This window comes from Nyctereutes procyonoides, unplaced genomic scaffold (genome assembly GCF_905146905.1).
Source record: "Nyctereutes procyonoides isolate TBG_1078 unplaced genomic scaffold, NYPRO_anot_genome, whole genome shotgun sequence".
Taxonomy (NCBI): Eukaryota; Metazoa; Chordata; class Mammalia; order Carnivora; family Canidae; genus Nyctereutes; species Nyctereutes procyonoides.
In genome coordinates, this window is record NW_026575034.1 from 19,793,502 (window position 1) to 19,807,895 (window position 14,394).

At 44.3% G+C, this 14,394-nt stretch overlaps 1 protein-coding gene across 2 annotated transcripts in view; it reads right to left on the minus strand.

The window, feature by feature from the left end:
* Positions 1-13,828, minus strand: part of SYT9 (synaptotagmin 9) — a 193,078-nt gene extending 179,250 nt beyond the window's left edge. For both annotated transcript variants that reach the window (XM_055317550.1, XM_055317551.1), the window contains exon 1: positions 13,497-13,828. In XM_055317550.1, the coding sequence (XP_055173525.1) occupies positions 13,497-13,641 (145 nt within the window). In that variant the 5' untranslated portion in view covers positions 13,642-13,828. The remainder of the gene's footprint in view (positions 1-13,496) is intronic.
* Between the last annotated feature and the right edge of the window lie 566 nt (positions 13,829-14,394).

A 14,394-nucleotide genomic window follows, 5' to 3' on the forward strand; every position in this document is an offset into this window, starting at 1 on the left:
CCTTACATCATTTTTTTTCCTTTTTCAATTGAAGTATGATTAATATACACTATTATATTAGTTTCAGGTGTACAATATAATGATTCAACAAATCTATACATTATCAGTGCTCATCACAATAAATGTCCTCTTGATCCTCTACCTATTTTACCCATCCCCCTACCCATTTCTACTCTGGTAACTATCAGTTTGTTCTCTATATTTAAGACTTTGTTTTTGCTTCCTTTTTCTTTGTTTGCTTGTTTGTTTTGTTTCTTAAATTCCACATATGAATGAAATGGTATTTGTCTGACTTATTTCACTTCGCATTATGTATGCCCTCTAGATCCATCCATGTTGTTGAAAATGGCAAGATCTCATTCTTTTTTATGGTTAAGTGATATTTCAGTGTGTGTGTGTGTGTGTGTGTGTGTGTGTGTGTGTGTGTACCATGTCTTTATCCATTCATCTATGCATGGATACTTGGGTTGCTTCTATACCTTGACTATTGCAAATAATACCAATAAATATAGATGTGCATATATCTTTTTGAACTAAGTGGTTTTGTTTTCTTTGGGTAAATATCCAGTATTAGAATTACTGGGTCACATGGTAATTCTGTTTTCTCCCACTCTACTTGCTGATCCTTTTCAGTCTTTTGGTGGTCCTTCTCATCTTCCTAACCTTTCACTAATTGTGTGACGACTTCTTTTTTTTTTTTTAATTTTCATTCATTGCTTGCTAAGCACATCTAGTTTCTTAGCTTTAAATACCATCTCTATGTTGATGCTCCTAAATGTATCTACAGACTACCCTTGTTTCTTGAGCATCTAGGAAGGATATCCTAATACCCATTCAAGAATATTGCTCCAACAATTCTCCCCCTTTGTCCTACATCATGTAGTTTTGTTCTCCACCAGATCACTCCCATCACATTAGTGATGTTCTCTCTTAACAATTTTAAAATTTTAAACAAAGAAAAAAAAAAAACCTTGATCTCACTTCCCTCACATCAGATAGATACTTGCCATCTGCAGAAAAACTTGAAATAGTCTATACTTACTATCCCACTTTTGCCAGCCAATTCTTCTTATAGCCACCCTAATGAGGCTCTTGTCCCTGCCTCTTACCAAAACTGCTTGTCAACATCACTTCCAAAGAGCCCTACATACCAATGGCAGGGGTCAGTACTCAGTGCTTACTCTACCTGACCTAACGGTAGCATTGACACAACTTTTATGTCTTCCTCTTTGATATAGCTTTTTCTTGGCTTTTCATCTTGGCTTTCAGGTCAACACTCTTGGATTTTCTGGTCCATCTTTATTAGTCTTCTTTCGCTGGTTCCTCAACTTCTCTCTATCCTTTTAGTGTTGGGAGAGCTCTGGGATTCAATACTGGTCTTCTTCCTTCCTCTATCTTCCTAGATCATTTCAGCCAGATTCATCTGAAATATCATCTCTATGTGACAATGCTCCCATATATATCTGCAGTCCAGCCATCTTTCTGTAACTCCAGGCTCATATATCCAACTTCCTAATCTGTGCCCCATTTGACTCACTATAAGCATTTCCAACTTAACACATCAAAACTGAGCCCTTAATTGTTCCCCTCAAACTTACCTCTCATACAACTCTATTCCCTTGCTCAGGCAAAAGTTTTGGGAGTCATTCTGATTTCTCTTTTACACCCCCCATCCACTCACTGATAAATCCTGTCAACTCTACCACTAGGCTACCTGGAGTCTGACCACTTCTCACTATCTCCACTGCCATCACTCTGGTCCAAGCCACCATTATCTCTCACATAAATTATTATAATAATCACATAGCTGTTCTCCCTGGCTCTACCCTTACTCTTCTACAGTCTAATCGAAGTGATCCTTTCTATTCTTAAGTCAGATATTATCACTGCTTTGCTTAAAACTTTCCAACGACTTCCCATCTTACTCTGAGTAAAAGTCATATTCATTAAAATGGCTTATAGGGCCCTCACATCCCCTTTCCAACCTCACCTGCTATGTCTCTCTTCCTTGCTCCTGGCTAATACCTGGCATGTGCCTGCCTCAGGACCTTTAAATTTGCTGCTGCCCTGCCTAGAATGCTCTTCCCCTGATACACACATGTCTCGCTCCCGTCATCTCCCTCTGACCTGTACTCATCAACTTCTCAGTGATGCAATTTTGGTCCCCCATTCTTCTTCCATGTTTTATTTTTCTCCTTAGTACTTATTACCATCTAACACTACTATGTAATTAATTAATTAATTTATGTATTATCATTTTTCCTCTCAGCCACATGTAAGTTCCACAAAGGCAAGCTTTTTGCTTGGTTTGGTTCCCTGCTATATGTACAATACTTATCTAGATATGTACCCTACCTACAACAGAACCCTGCACATAGGAGATGCTCAATTATCATTTGATGAGTTAGTAAATGGCTTCTCCAATCATGATCTCTCCAATCAACCTTCATCCTGTCTGCAGAGTGACAGAATAAGAAGATAAATCTGTTCACCTTAATTTTCAGCTTAGAACTCTTCAATGGGTCTGCAGTGCTATAGCTGATGCAAACTGAAATGTCTTCAGTAGCCAGGCATATACCATAAATGTGATGACTAATGTTCATTCGTGTAGGGCAGGGGACAGGAGGATAACAGAAGTGGAGAGTATATGACCCATCTAAGGCATTCAATTGAATTATTTTAACATATTGTTCCCACTACTTGGAAGCCCCTGTATGCACAATAAAGAACCATTTCCACAGCATAGCTTGGTAGGCACTAGGCAGGCATGCCATGCTTTTACCTCCTCCTGGGCCCTATAACATCAGAAAAAACAGACTGTGCATATCCACGAGCTGAGTGGTTGCAATGCAACTGAACACATTGTTTTTTTCATTATTAAATAAACAAGTGAGGAAGCAAGATGTCACTGTTGGCATAATCTGAAATTATATCTGGAGCCCAGATGTTTGAACCAGATGACTAACTTGCTAAGGCAATTATGTGAGGTAATTATACCTGAGTTTCAGGGTGACATAATTGGGGATTTAAAATAGGTGATCTCCCATTAAGTGATTCTAATCTGTCAGGACCTTACCCTTGGACAGGAAGAGCATCACCACCACCAACTTGAACTTGTTTCCCATGAGGAACCAGAAAGACTTGAGATGTGCACCCACAGAACTTCTCTTATCCTGAAATCTCCTGGAGTACTTTGCTGAGAATGGGTTGTTTGGACTCATCACAGTAAACTGTGGTTCTTTCAAGATTTCTGGATCACAGTGCTCTAGCTCAAGTCTTCCATGGGACTTTGACAATGGCATACAAGACTTCCACTAACTGACCGATGTTTACTAGAACAGACTCATCCCTTAACAGTCTCAATACATACTCTGCTTACTATTACTACCAAAGATTCATCCTCTCTTGTCATAGGATCTTTAAAATTCCTTTAAAATGTCCTTCCCACTGATACATTCCAGGCAAAGTACTCTGACCCAGAATCAACTTCTCTAGGAATCCTCGCAGATCCACGCAAGCCAGCTAATTACTTCTCTCTTCTTTTAATACACTGTGTCTCATATACATCTCCTTTTCTGTCTTCATTTTATTAATTGCAATTATTCGGGGATCCCTGGGTGGCGCAGCAGTTTGGCGCCTGCCTTTGGCCCAGGGCACGATCCTGGAGACCCGGGATCGAATTCCGCATCGGGCTCTCGGTGCACGCAGCCTGCTTCTCCCTCTGCCTGTGTCTCTGCCTCTCTTTCTCTCTCTCTCTCTGTGACTATCATAAATAAATAAAAATTTTAAAAAAATTGCAATTATTCTTTTATCTCAATTCCATAGGGGCAGCAACCATGTCTAATGGATCTCTGAATTACTATGCCTAACTTAGTACCTGGCGATTATGAGGCATTCCAATGTCTTCTTAATTTAATTTAATTATAATTAGAAAAGAATGATCTGGTCAGTGTGGCTAGAGTAAGTAAGGCTTCATAAGTGCTGTGAAGGAAGGAGGAGTTGGATAAAGGGAAAAAGAACATAGAGAAAGAGAGATCCAAGTTATATTACAATTTCTTTTCATATTTCACATACATAAATAAAGGCAACACTTTGCATTGGAAAGAATGTTATAATGTGTCGATTTTTTCTTTGCCATTATGGGCAGAAAGTAAAAACACTAAATTCTCAACATTGTTCAATTAAAGCTTAAGTCCTCCCCCCAAAAAAGAGTATTACAATGAATCCCTACTTGTTAATGCACCCTTAAAATTTTAAAAGGCAGTCTAGTTAATGATTGATTGTAGTCAGACAATGAGAGCTCATTCACTGAACTGTGAACTAATCCTTCTGTGAGCTAATCTGTCAGAATATTTATATTCTAACTAATGCAAATTAGTAATAAAACCATTAAGATTCTCAAAAAAATAAGCTGCCACATGATGGACACTAAACACAGAAAATTCACATAAGAAATAGAAGTAGGGGGACGCCTGGGTGGCTCAGCAGTTGAGCAAATGCCTTTGGCTCACGTCACGATCCTGAGGTCCCAGGATTGAGTCCTGCATCGGGCTCTGTGTGTGGAGCCTGCTTCTCCCTCTGCCTGTGTCTCTGCCTCTCTCTCGGTGTCTCTCATGAATAAATAAACAAAATCTTTTTTTAAAAAAAAAAAAAGACATATAAACAGGCTTAAAATATTAAAAATATTCAACCCCACCACTGCCAATAAAAAAATACAAATTGAAACAACAACTAGGTAGTTACTTAAAACCTGTTAAATTAGCAAGTTTTTGTACACATCATTACCACCTAATGCTAGTGGATTTACTGGTTGATTCATAGCAGGGATAGTTGGCTCAATCTTGTGAAAATTAATAATAGGGAACTTTAAAATATGGAAAATTAAAAATGGAGTCAGGAGGTTTGGGAAGGGGTGCTCCTATGCCCTATCACCCCACCACTCCTAATCAATAGCAGACCCAACAGGAAGAAATGGACTTGACCTTGCTTGAGGTACTTTACTATCCCAGCCCAGGAAAACATGCTTTCCTATCGCCCCACCCACTCAATGGCTCAGCCAATGAGAAGCCATCGCACTTGGAACCCAGTTTACTCCTATGGTCTTTTGGTTTTTTGGTTACTTCAAAAAGTATCCCTTTGTTCTCCAGACTTCTGTGGTTTTGCCACAGCTTGTTTGTCCCAGACGTCAATTCTCTTTTATTCCTGAATAAACCCATCTTTTGCTGGTAAAATATCAGGCAACTTTTATTTGTAAGGTTGACAATCTACAGGAAAGTAATTGGAACCCATTGTTGATAATTTATCATTAAGAAATTTTCCACCTCTTCCTTTTCAAGGAGGCGGCCGAGCGGATTGGTGGCTATGGTCTTATGGCAGATGTAGAGGTACAGATCTTTGTGGAGACCCTGACGGGCAAGACCATCAGACCTGAGGTTGAGCCCAGTAACACCACTGAGATCAAAGCCAAAATCCAAGACAAGGAGGGCATCCCACCTGACCAGCATCATCTGACTTCTGTGGGCAAACAGCTGGAGGATGGCTGCACTCTGGGACTACAATATCCAGAGTCCACCCTGCACTTGGGCACTTGGCCTCCATCAGCTGGTCCAGAAATACAACTGCAACAAGATGATCTGCCTTAAGTATTATGTTCATGTCTACCCCTGCACTATCAGCAGCCATAAAAAGTGCAGGCACATCAACTACCTGCACCCCAAGAAGGTCAAATAAGGCCCTTCCACTAGCTCTTCTGTTGGCAAGGCAGCCCCTGACAAAGCCCCAGAGCCCTGGGACCTCAATATAGTTTCCTTTTCACTAACGGAAGGAAGGAAGGAAGGAAGGAAGGAAGGAAGGAAGGAAGGAAGGAAGGAGAAATGGAAAAGGGAAAGGGGAAAGGGAAGGGAAGATATTTTCCCAAAAGGGAGTAGGATACTATAGACACAAAATAGTATTTTTAGGTAACAAAAAAATCAGAAGGTAGAAATGCCAAGAGCATGGTTAAGTGAAAAAGATTCACTTACTCTTTGGAATATATATATATATATATATATATATATATATATATAGTCATTGTAAAAATTGCACAATGACTTTCATCACAGAAAAAATATAATAATCATGATAATGGTATTTATTGAGCATTTACCATGTGCCAGGTACTATGGTAAGTATGTATTTATTTTTCCTTTTTTTTTTTTTTTTTAAGTAGGCTCCAGCATGGATCCCAATGCAGGGTTTGAACTCACAACCCTGAGATCCAGACCTGAGCTGAGATCAAGATTCAGACACTTAGCTCACTGGGCCATCCGGGTGTCCCTGTGGTAAGATTTCACATGCATTGTGAGATAGGTACTAAAATAGGGTTTCTAGATTTAGCAGATAAAAATATAAGGTACATAGTTCAATCTGAATTTCAGATAAATAACAGATATTCAGTATACATCTGTCCCATGCAATATTATCCACTGTTCATCTGAAATTCAAATTGAACAGGGCATCCTATATTTTATCTGAATACTGGCAGTCCATTTTACTGATGAGGAAACTAAGACATGGAGATTGCCTAGGGACATACAGCTAATGAGCAGTGATAAAACACGAAGCATACAAAAAAGGCAGAATGGAAACCTTTTGTCTCTGAGTGATTATAAATGGGTAAAACATATGCATGCCCATGAATAAATGGCTGAGAGGGAACGAGGACAGAAGACACCACTGCCACCAAAATTTCTGGAGCACTTAGTCTGAGCACTGTGCTACAGCAGCCTTCCACTCCCATTTTACAGATGAATAAACTGAAGAGTTAAATATTTTGCTCTAAGTCATAAAGCTAGTAAGAGCACAACCAGATTCTGACTTTAAGCTCTTGCTTTATTCCACGTTGTCATCTTGATTTCCTGGGTGAGCTTTTTTTCCCCCTTCAGGTGCAGTTCCATCAATGTTGATATATAAGTTTTTGTATGATAAAATAAATGCACAAAGACACATGAATATTTCAATGAGATCTGGAAGACCTAGACATTAAGGGTTTTAAGCCCTTTCTAGAACTAACCCAATAAAAGACTTAAAAGAAAAAGTCAGGATGCACATTGTGACTTAAATTGTGATTTCATTTAGAAAGTAGAAGAGCATACTCCATACCTATCCTTTTAAAAGTGAGATTGCTCCCTTACCTATGCCTCTCACTAAGCTCCTCCCCTTTCTCTATACACGTCAGCATGTAAACTTGTCGGTTCCTTCAAGTAACTCAGATAAGAAAAGATTATGAATTTTTTCAGGCCAATCATGTAGGAAAACACATGTGCACAAACAAACACAAAAGTGAGGATATGTTTTGCACAGTGATAGCAATTCCTATGCTCTGTACATAATAGGAAATTTTAGGTGATTTCCTTAGGTGTCAGCTTAATTCTTCCTTGAGAGGTTAGCCCACATCAAAAAGTTTGTGCTTTTGATTGTTTATTCTGAAAGAGGCAGCTGGCCACAGGGCTGCCTGTGATGCCTTTACCACAGTTTGCTTTTGTTTCTCCCTCTTGATAATTACCTCATGACTAAACCACTCACTGGTCCATGTAGAAGAATCCCACAGAGATGAAAACACACTTGTTTAAATAAAATATTTATGAAGAAGCCCTAAAATGTCACTGAAGTAAATGCAAATTATCTTCACATATTGTGCATCCAATATGCCACTCATTCCTTAGAAGTCTATTTCCTGATTGCAATTAACATTAATTTTTAAAAATTAATCCCATTGTGCATAATACCAACACCTATTAAAAAAATCCAGTATTTTAAGGTTACCTGTCTTTTGACTATCTTTGAAAGTTTTAAGACTTGTATTTAGTCTTGATGATTATTTAGAAGATTTTTCCTTAGAAACTATATTTAATTATTATTTTATATGTATATCTCCTAATAAATGATTACATTCTAATTTAGTATAACACGACATTAGTGAAGGTTCCACATTCTAGCCCTTTAATGAAATACTATTCGGACAAAATTTTCTTCTTTTTTTTTTCCTCAAGTTACGTGAATATAATGGATTCTCATTATATTTTTGTAGAACCCTCAAAATAAAAATTTGACGTAATATTATCAAAAGGGAGTTAAGAATCAGTCGATATGTGTAGTAACTGTTACAAGGCCCCTGACTTTTGATACATCTTTCCTAATTTTTCAGGAAAGAAATATGAGCTGAGCTGAGAAGTTCAGGTGGTTTCATCCTTTGCTTGATGGTCTTGACAGTTGTCCTCTACTTGGCTACACTTTAGAATTAACTAAAGAGCTTAAAAAATATACTGATACCAGGCCCCACCCCCAGAGATTCTGAATGAATTTGTCTAGAGAGGGGCACCGGGGTAGCTCAGGGGTTGAGCATCTGCCTTTGGCTAGGGTCCTGGTCCTGGTCCTGGGATCCAGGGATCGAGTCCCACATCAGGCGCATGGTGGGGAGCCTGCTTCTCCCTCTGCCTGTGTCTCTGCTTCTCTCTCTGGGTCTCTCATGAATAAATAAATATCATCTTTTTTTTAAAAAAAAAGAATTTTTCTAGAGAAAAGCTCAGTCATTGGTAGCTTTTTGTTTGTTTTATTTTTGTTAGAGCTCCCTAAATGTTTTCAACGTGCAGCCAAAGTTGAAAACCATTTGCTTAGAAAAAGCTTTTCCTTAGGAGGGTTAATGTCCACTTGAAAAGAAGAGTCATTAATGATGAGCTATAAGACTCTGCTTCACACCTTGACCAGAAAATGAAGAAAAATCTCTTGAAATACAAAGCTGCAATACCAATGTAAACCCAATATCCTAAACAAAAAGAATGCATAACCTAAAAATTAAGCTGAACTTCCATAACTACATAGAATTTAATCTACAATTAGATATTGAATCCTTTACAGAAGAACTAAGTAGACAAAGTATATAATACTCTCTCTTCATTCTACACCAGGAAAAAGAAAAATACCTAGGAAATTTTCATCGATGATAACTTTCAGATTCTTAGTACAATGTGATGTGTTTCCCTAAGAAACTACTTTGACTTAGATTCAACCTTTTCAAAATGGGATCATGGCCTTGGTGCTGGTTTAGCTCTGAGCTTCAGTTTATTCATACATATCAACCTCTCTTAGCCATGCTTCTCAAATTTTAATGTGCCTCCAAATCACCTGAGTATCCTGTTAACACATAGATTCAAATGCAGTAGGTCTAGGTGGAGTCTGAGAGTCTGCATTTCTAATAAGCTCCCAGATGCTGCTGATGCTGCTGGTCCACAGGTCCACTTGGAGCAGCAATATCTTAGAAGACATCATGAGGATTAAATGAAATGACCTACCTAAAACTCCTGGCACTGATGTGGTTGGTGTCCTACAAAAGAAAAAACTTAACAAGGAAAATAATAAAATGTGCTGAAAATCCAGAGATATATGATCTGATCCTCCTTTCTTTTCCAGATGTGAAAACAGCAGGTTCAGAAAAGTTGAAATCTCTAACCCCTTACAGCCAAAGGAAAAAACAACAACAACAACATTGTTTTCGATTGCAAAAAAGTGCAACCAAGGTCCATAAGTGGAAGTTCTACACTTCCAGGAAAAATCATTTAACAATAAATGTTGCCCTACAATCAACTGGCCCTCTTGAGGAGTGAACGTGAAGTCTCCAGTTACAAAATGTGAGCATAGAACAGTTGATATTAAAGAATACATTCACATTTTAGGTGGACTGCTGAACTAATAAGAGACATCACACACTAGGAATGAAAATATATATTTTTAAGACTTTATTTATTCATGAGAGACAGAAATTGAGAGAAAGAGAGAGAGAGAGAGAGAGAGAGAGAAGCAGAGACACAGGCAGAGGGATAAGCAGGCTCCATGCAGGGAGCCCTACGTGGGACTCAAACCCGGGAACTCAGGATCACGCCCTGGGCCAAATGCAGGTGCTAAACCGCTGGGCCACCCAGGGATACCCAAAAGAAAATATTTTTTAAATTAAAACGGAAACCTCATTTCCTTCCCCACTCGGACTCTGCTCCTCCTAAAGTCCTCCCCTCTGCAGTAAATAGAATTACTTGGGTCAAAAACCTTGGAGTCTTTAACTCCACTTCTCTCGCCCCTCACATTCATTCCATCAACAAATCCTAGCACTGTTACCTTCAGACGTGTACACAACCCAGTCACTTCTGGCCACCTCCATTACGACGATGTTGGCCAAGTCACTCTCCCCTCTGTCTGGATTACTACAATAGCCTCCTGCTACATTTCTCAGTCTTCACTCTTGATCTTCAATAGCATTTTCTCAGCAAGCAGCTAGAGTGCTGTTGCCACTTCTCAACCCCTTCCTTCTCCTTCAGAATAAAATCCAAAGTCGTCCTACTGGTTACAAGGGCCTGCATGATCTCCCCTCCCCCACAATCCACCCCCCCACCCTGCAGCCCTCAACCACATTTCTTGTCATTCTCAATCTTTTTCTCTCTCCAGCCACTCTTGAACTCACCATTCCTTGAATCACATCAAGGATGCCCTTGTCTCTATACTTGCTCTTCCCTTCGTCACGAAGGCTATCCTCTGGGGTTTGCAAGTTTATGTCCCACATTGCCAAAGTATGAAACAACATAAATATACTTAACAGAAGGATGCTAATTGCTGTCTATGGAAAAAAGTGCCCCCACTCAGCTTCAAGATCAGCACTTTACTTTCCATAGTTGGTACAGATGAAAGGCTGGGTGAGGTGTTCCAGTTCCACTTGTGACACAGCTTTGCTTTTAAAAATTGCTCTTTCATCAAATCCTCTCTTAACACCAGGTCAGGTAAGACTAGGTGCTATACTTCCACATCAGAGCACCACAGCTACCTAGGCAGAGAATAATCCTTTTAGATGGCCCACTGGTCTGTGACCTGGGCGTAGCCCACCTCTGAAAAACTGAACAAACATCCCGGATACAGTGTCCTTCTGCTGCCCACAGGGAATCATGTCTGTTTTCTTCTTTTGAAACCAAAGTTCCTTAGTTGAGCTTGAGAAAACTTAACTGCCAATGAGTAGCCATGGATGGGCAACAGACAGAAAAGGCTGGTCCATGGCGCCCTTTCCCAGGAAAAGAAGTCATCCACTTACAGAGAGAACTCTCTCAGGGACCCATGTCCCCGGGCTGCTGTGTAAGCTCATTCTGGTTCCCCACAAGACAACAGCAAGGGCACCATGCACATACAGTGTCGTACAATACAGCTACTCCAGTTACTCAGCTTTTAGGGCCTGAAATGAAAGCCACTCTTGGTCCAGACAATCAAACAGCATCAGAGGGATGGAGATAAATGCATCTAATGTAAGAGTTAATGAAGGCAAGGAGAGGAAGGAGGGAAATGAAGAGAGATTCTGGCCTGAGCCGAAGTGCCCTGGAAGAGAGGATGCACTCTGTGAGCTTCAGCCTTAGTTCCCCTCACTCTAGCTCACAGTGCCCCACTCCAGTCTCAGGAGCAGGCTACTTCTAACCCAATCCAAAGAGCCAGAGGGACACGGGCTACCTAAAAACCACTTGTTCAGAAAGCGCAACAGTGTTCTTAGGAACTCAAAGAACAGCAAGGCACACTCTTAACTGTGGCTCTCTCTCAGCCAAGGAATGATTTGTTTCTTGCATGGAGTTTTTTTTCTGTGACTCTGGCAGTCCAGTGCAAGGGTTGAGTAAAGCCCCAGAATGTGGAATCCAGCCCATGTATTAAAGGAAGCAGGGGCATAAAATCATACGAAAAGAAGTCGACTATTAAACAGGAGACTCATCAAGAGGCCTCATCCATCTTCTCTTATAAAGCCAAAGGCGACTATTTACTAATGTGAGATAACAATGGAAACTTGTGGCACAGTCATGGGCAAGAAAGTGGGACATTTCAACACTAACACTTGCTTGGGGTGAAGCATGCCAAATGATTTTCTCGTTCCTGAAGCTTAAAGAGAAAACGTTCCCCACTTAGGACATCATCCCGGACTCCCAGTTCATGAGACAAGGAGATCATATTTCTATCTGTGGTCTGTGCAGCATATCACAGCCAGCAATGAGCCACACAAAGGCTGAGCGCTGAACCTCCAGGGAGATCACTGGGGATCAACGGTATTTCTTGACTTAATTCTGTACTTTGAAGTAGGACATTAGTGATCATCCGATAAATTTAATTAACGTAACCACAGGCAATGGGAAACAATCTTTCTTTTTCAGTAGAGAAAAAGATTTCAAATAGGGAAAATCTGATATAAACTTTGAGCAGATGATTTTTCTTCACCACACAGGCCCATTTTGAAGATACTATCAAGGAAATGCTATTTAAGTCAGGCTCTATATATATCTCTCTCTATAAATCAAATAATTCCCTAACTTATCCTTTGTGAAAGTAGACTTATATTATATATATATAATATATATAAGTGTTATATATTATTTATATATATATGATATAATGGATGGTCTTAAAATAGGTAAATTTGTACTGGATAATTTGCGAGGCAATGGTTCATTTCCAATATTTATACACTGGAATATCAGGGGTGAAGGCCATTTTCTCACCTCATCTTTAACAGAAGACTAGAGAGAGAGAGAGAGAGAGAGAGAGAATATTCGAGAAAATGATTTCTCCAGGTAAGAAGAACCTCAAGTAAGCATTTGGAAGCAGTGTGTCTTCCAGGAACCAGGAGTGGGTGAGACGTGGGAGACCCAGGGCCCTTAGGGAAAGCAAACGGCTCCACTAAAACTCCTTCCTCCAACCTTAATTGGTCAAATGCCAAAATAAACGAACTTTCCAAAGTTAGGAGCTGTGCAACTTTGACGAGGGAGGCCTGCGGTGCCCCCGCCGCGACCCGCGACGCGCCCACCCGACCCGGGAGCGCCCGGCGGCGGCGGCGGCGGCGGGCGAGTCGGGCGCCCAGGCCCAGGCGCCTCCACGCAGGCGGCCCGCGGGGACCGGGTTCAGGCCCGGCTGCCCGGGGCCCGGAGCTCCCCGCCGCCGGCCCCGCGCCAGCCCCGCCCCGCCCTGCCCAGCGCAGACCGAGAAGGGACTGGCGCCCGGGAGCGGGGGCGAGGAGCGCCCCGCGGATTCAGCCGCAGCCGGGCCGTCCCCAACTCCCAACTTCCCAGAGTTTCCTCCGGCCTCGTCCCCCTTCCCAGCGCCGCCGAAGCGGCCGCGGCCTCCCCTGGCCCGGAGCGCAGAGCCCGGCAAGTGCAGCGCGGAGCCCGGCGCTCGGGAGCCGCCCCCCGCCGCCCCGAGACCGAGCGCAGGTGGCGGGCGTGGTCCCTCCAGCGCCCCCGCCCCCCCCCCGGGCTCGGCCTCGGCGCAGGAGTCCCCCCGGGTCCCCGCCCGGGTCCGCATCAGGCCCCGGCCGCCGCTTCCCGGTCCCCGTCCCTAGCTCCGCGCCCCCTCCCCCCGAGTCCGCGGCGCTCTCCAGCCTCAGGCCCCGGGGCGGCCCCGAGTCCCAGCCCGGGCCCTCCGGCGGCGGCGGCGGCGGCGGCGGCGGCACGCACCTGGGTCGCGGAGCCGGGGTCTGGCGCGGTCCCGCAGGTGGTAGATGAAATCCTGGCAGCTGTCGTGCTCCAGGGCCCCGCGGGCGCAGAGCTCGGCCAGCAGCTGCAGCGCCTGGTGACAGAGCGCGTCCCTGGCCCCGGGCATCGCCCCCCCGCATCCTCGGACCGCGCCGGGCAGGCGGGCGCGGAGACCACCCTCCGCCTGCCAGCCCCGACCGCCGCCTCCGGGCCGTCCGCGCTCGCCGTCAGGGAGCCGCCGAGCCACGGCCCGAGCCCCAGCCGCGGCCGGCCCGGCCTCCCACCGGTTGCATGCGGCTCGGCGGCGGCCGGTCGGTCGGGCTTTCCGGCTCTCCCGCCCGAGCGCTCCGTCCCTCCCCCGGCACCAGGGGAGGCGGCGCCGCACGGCCCCGCGCGCCTCTCTCCCGCCGCCCCGCCCGCCACTCGCGGCCGCCGGGGGCGGGGCGGGGCCGGGGCCGGGGCCGGGGCCGGGCCCGGGTCAGGGGCGCGCGCCGCGGGCTGGGATCCCGGGGCCGGTCCCGCGCGGCGGCGGGGGGGCGGGGGGGCGCTCGCCGGCTCCTGCGGGACGCGGTCGGGACGCGGTCGGGACCGGCGCTCGGCGCGGCTGCGCCCGGGGTGGGGGTGGGGGGTGGGCGCGTCCCCGGCCCCCGGCCCCGCGGGGCTCGGTCCTCAGCTCGCCAGCCCTGCCCTCTCCCACCCGCGCTGGGGGTTTGCGCCGAAGGTGCCCTCGGGACCACACCCGCGCGGTCTGCAGAACCGGGTCCTGGTTTCGAACTTGAGAAAGCGCCGTCTGGGCAAAAAAAAACATGGGCCTAAGGGCCCTAGACTCCCCCCTCCCCCCCCCCAAGTGCGGGTTCGAGGCCAAGATACGCCAACAAAG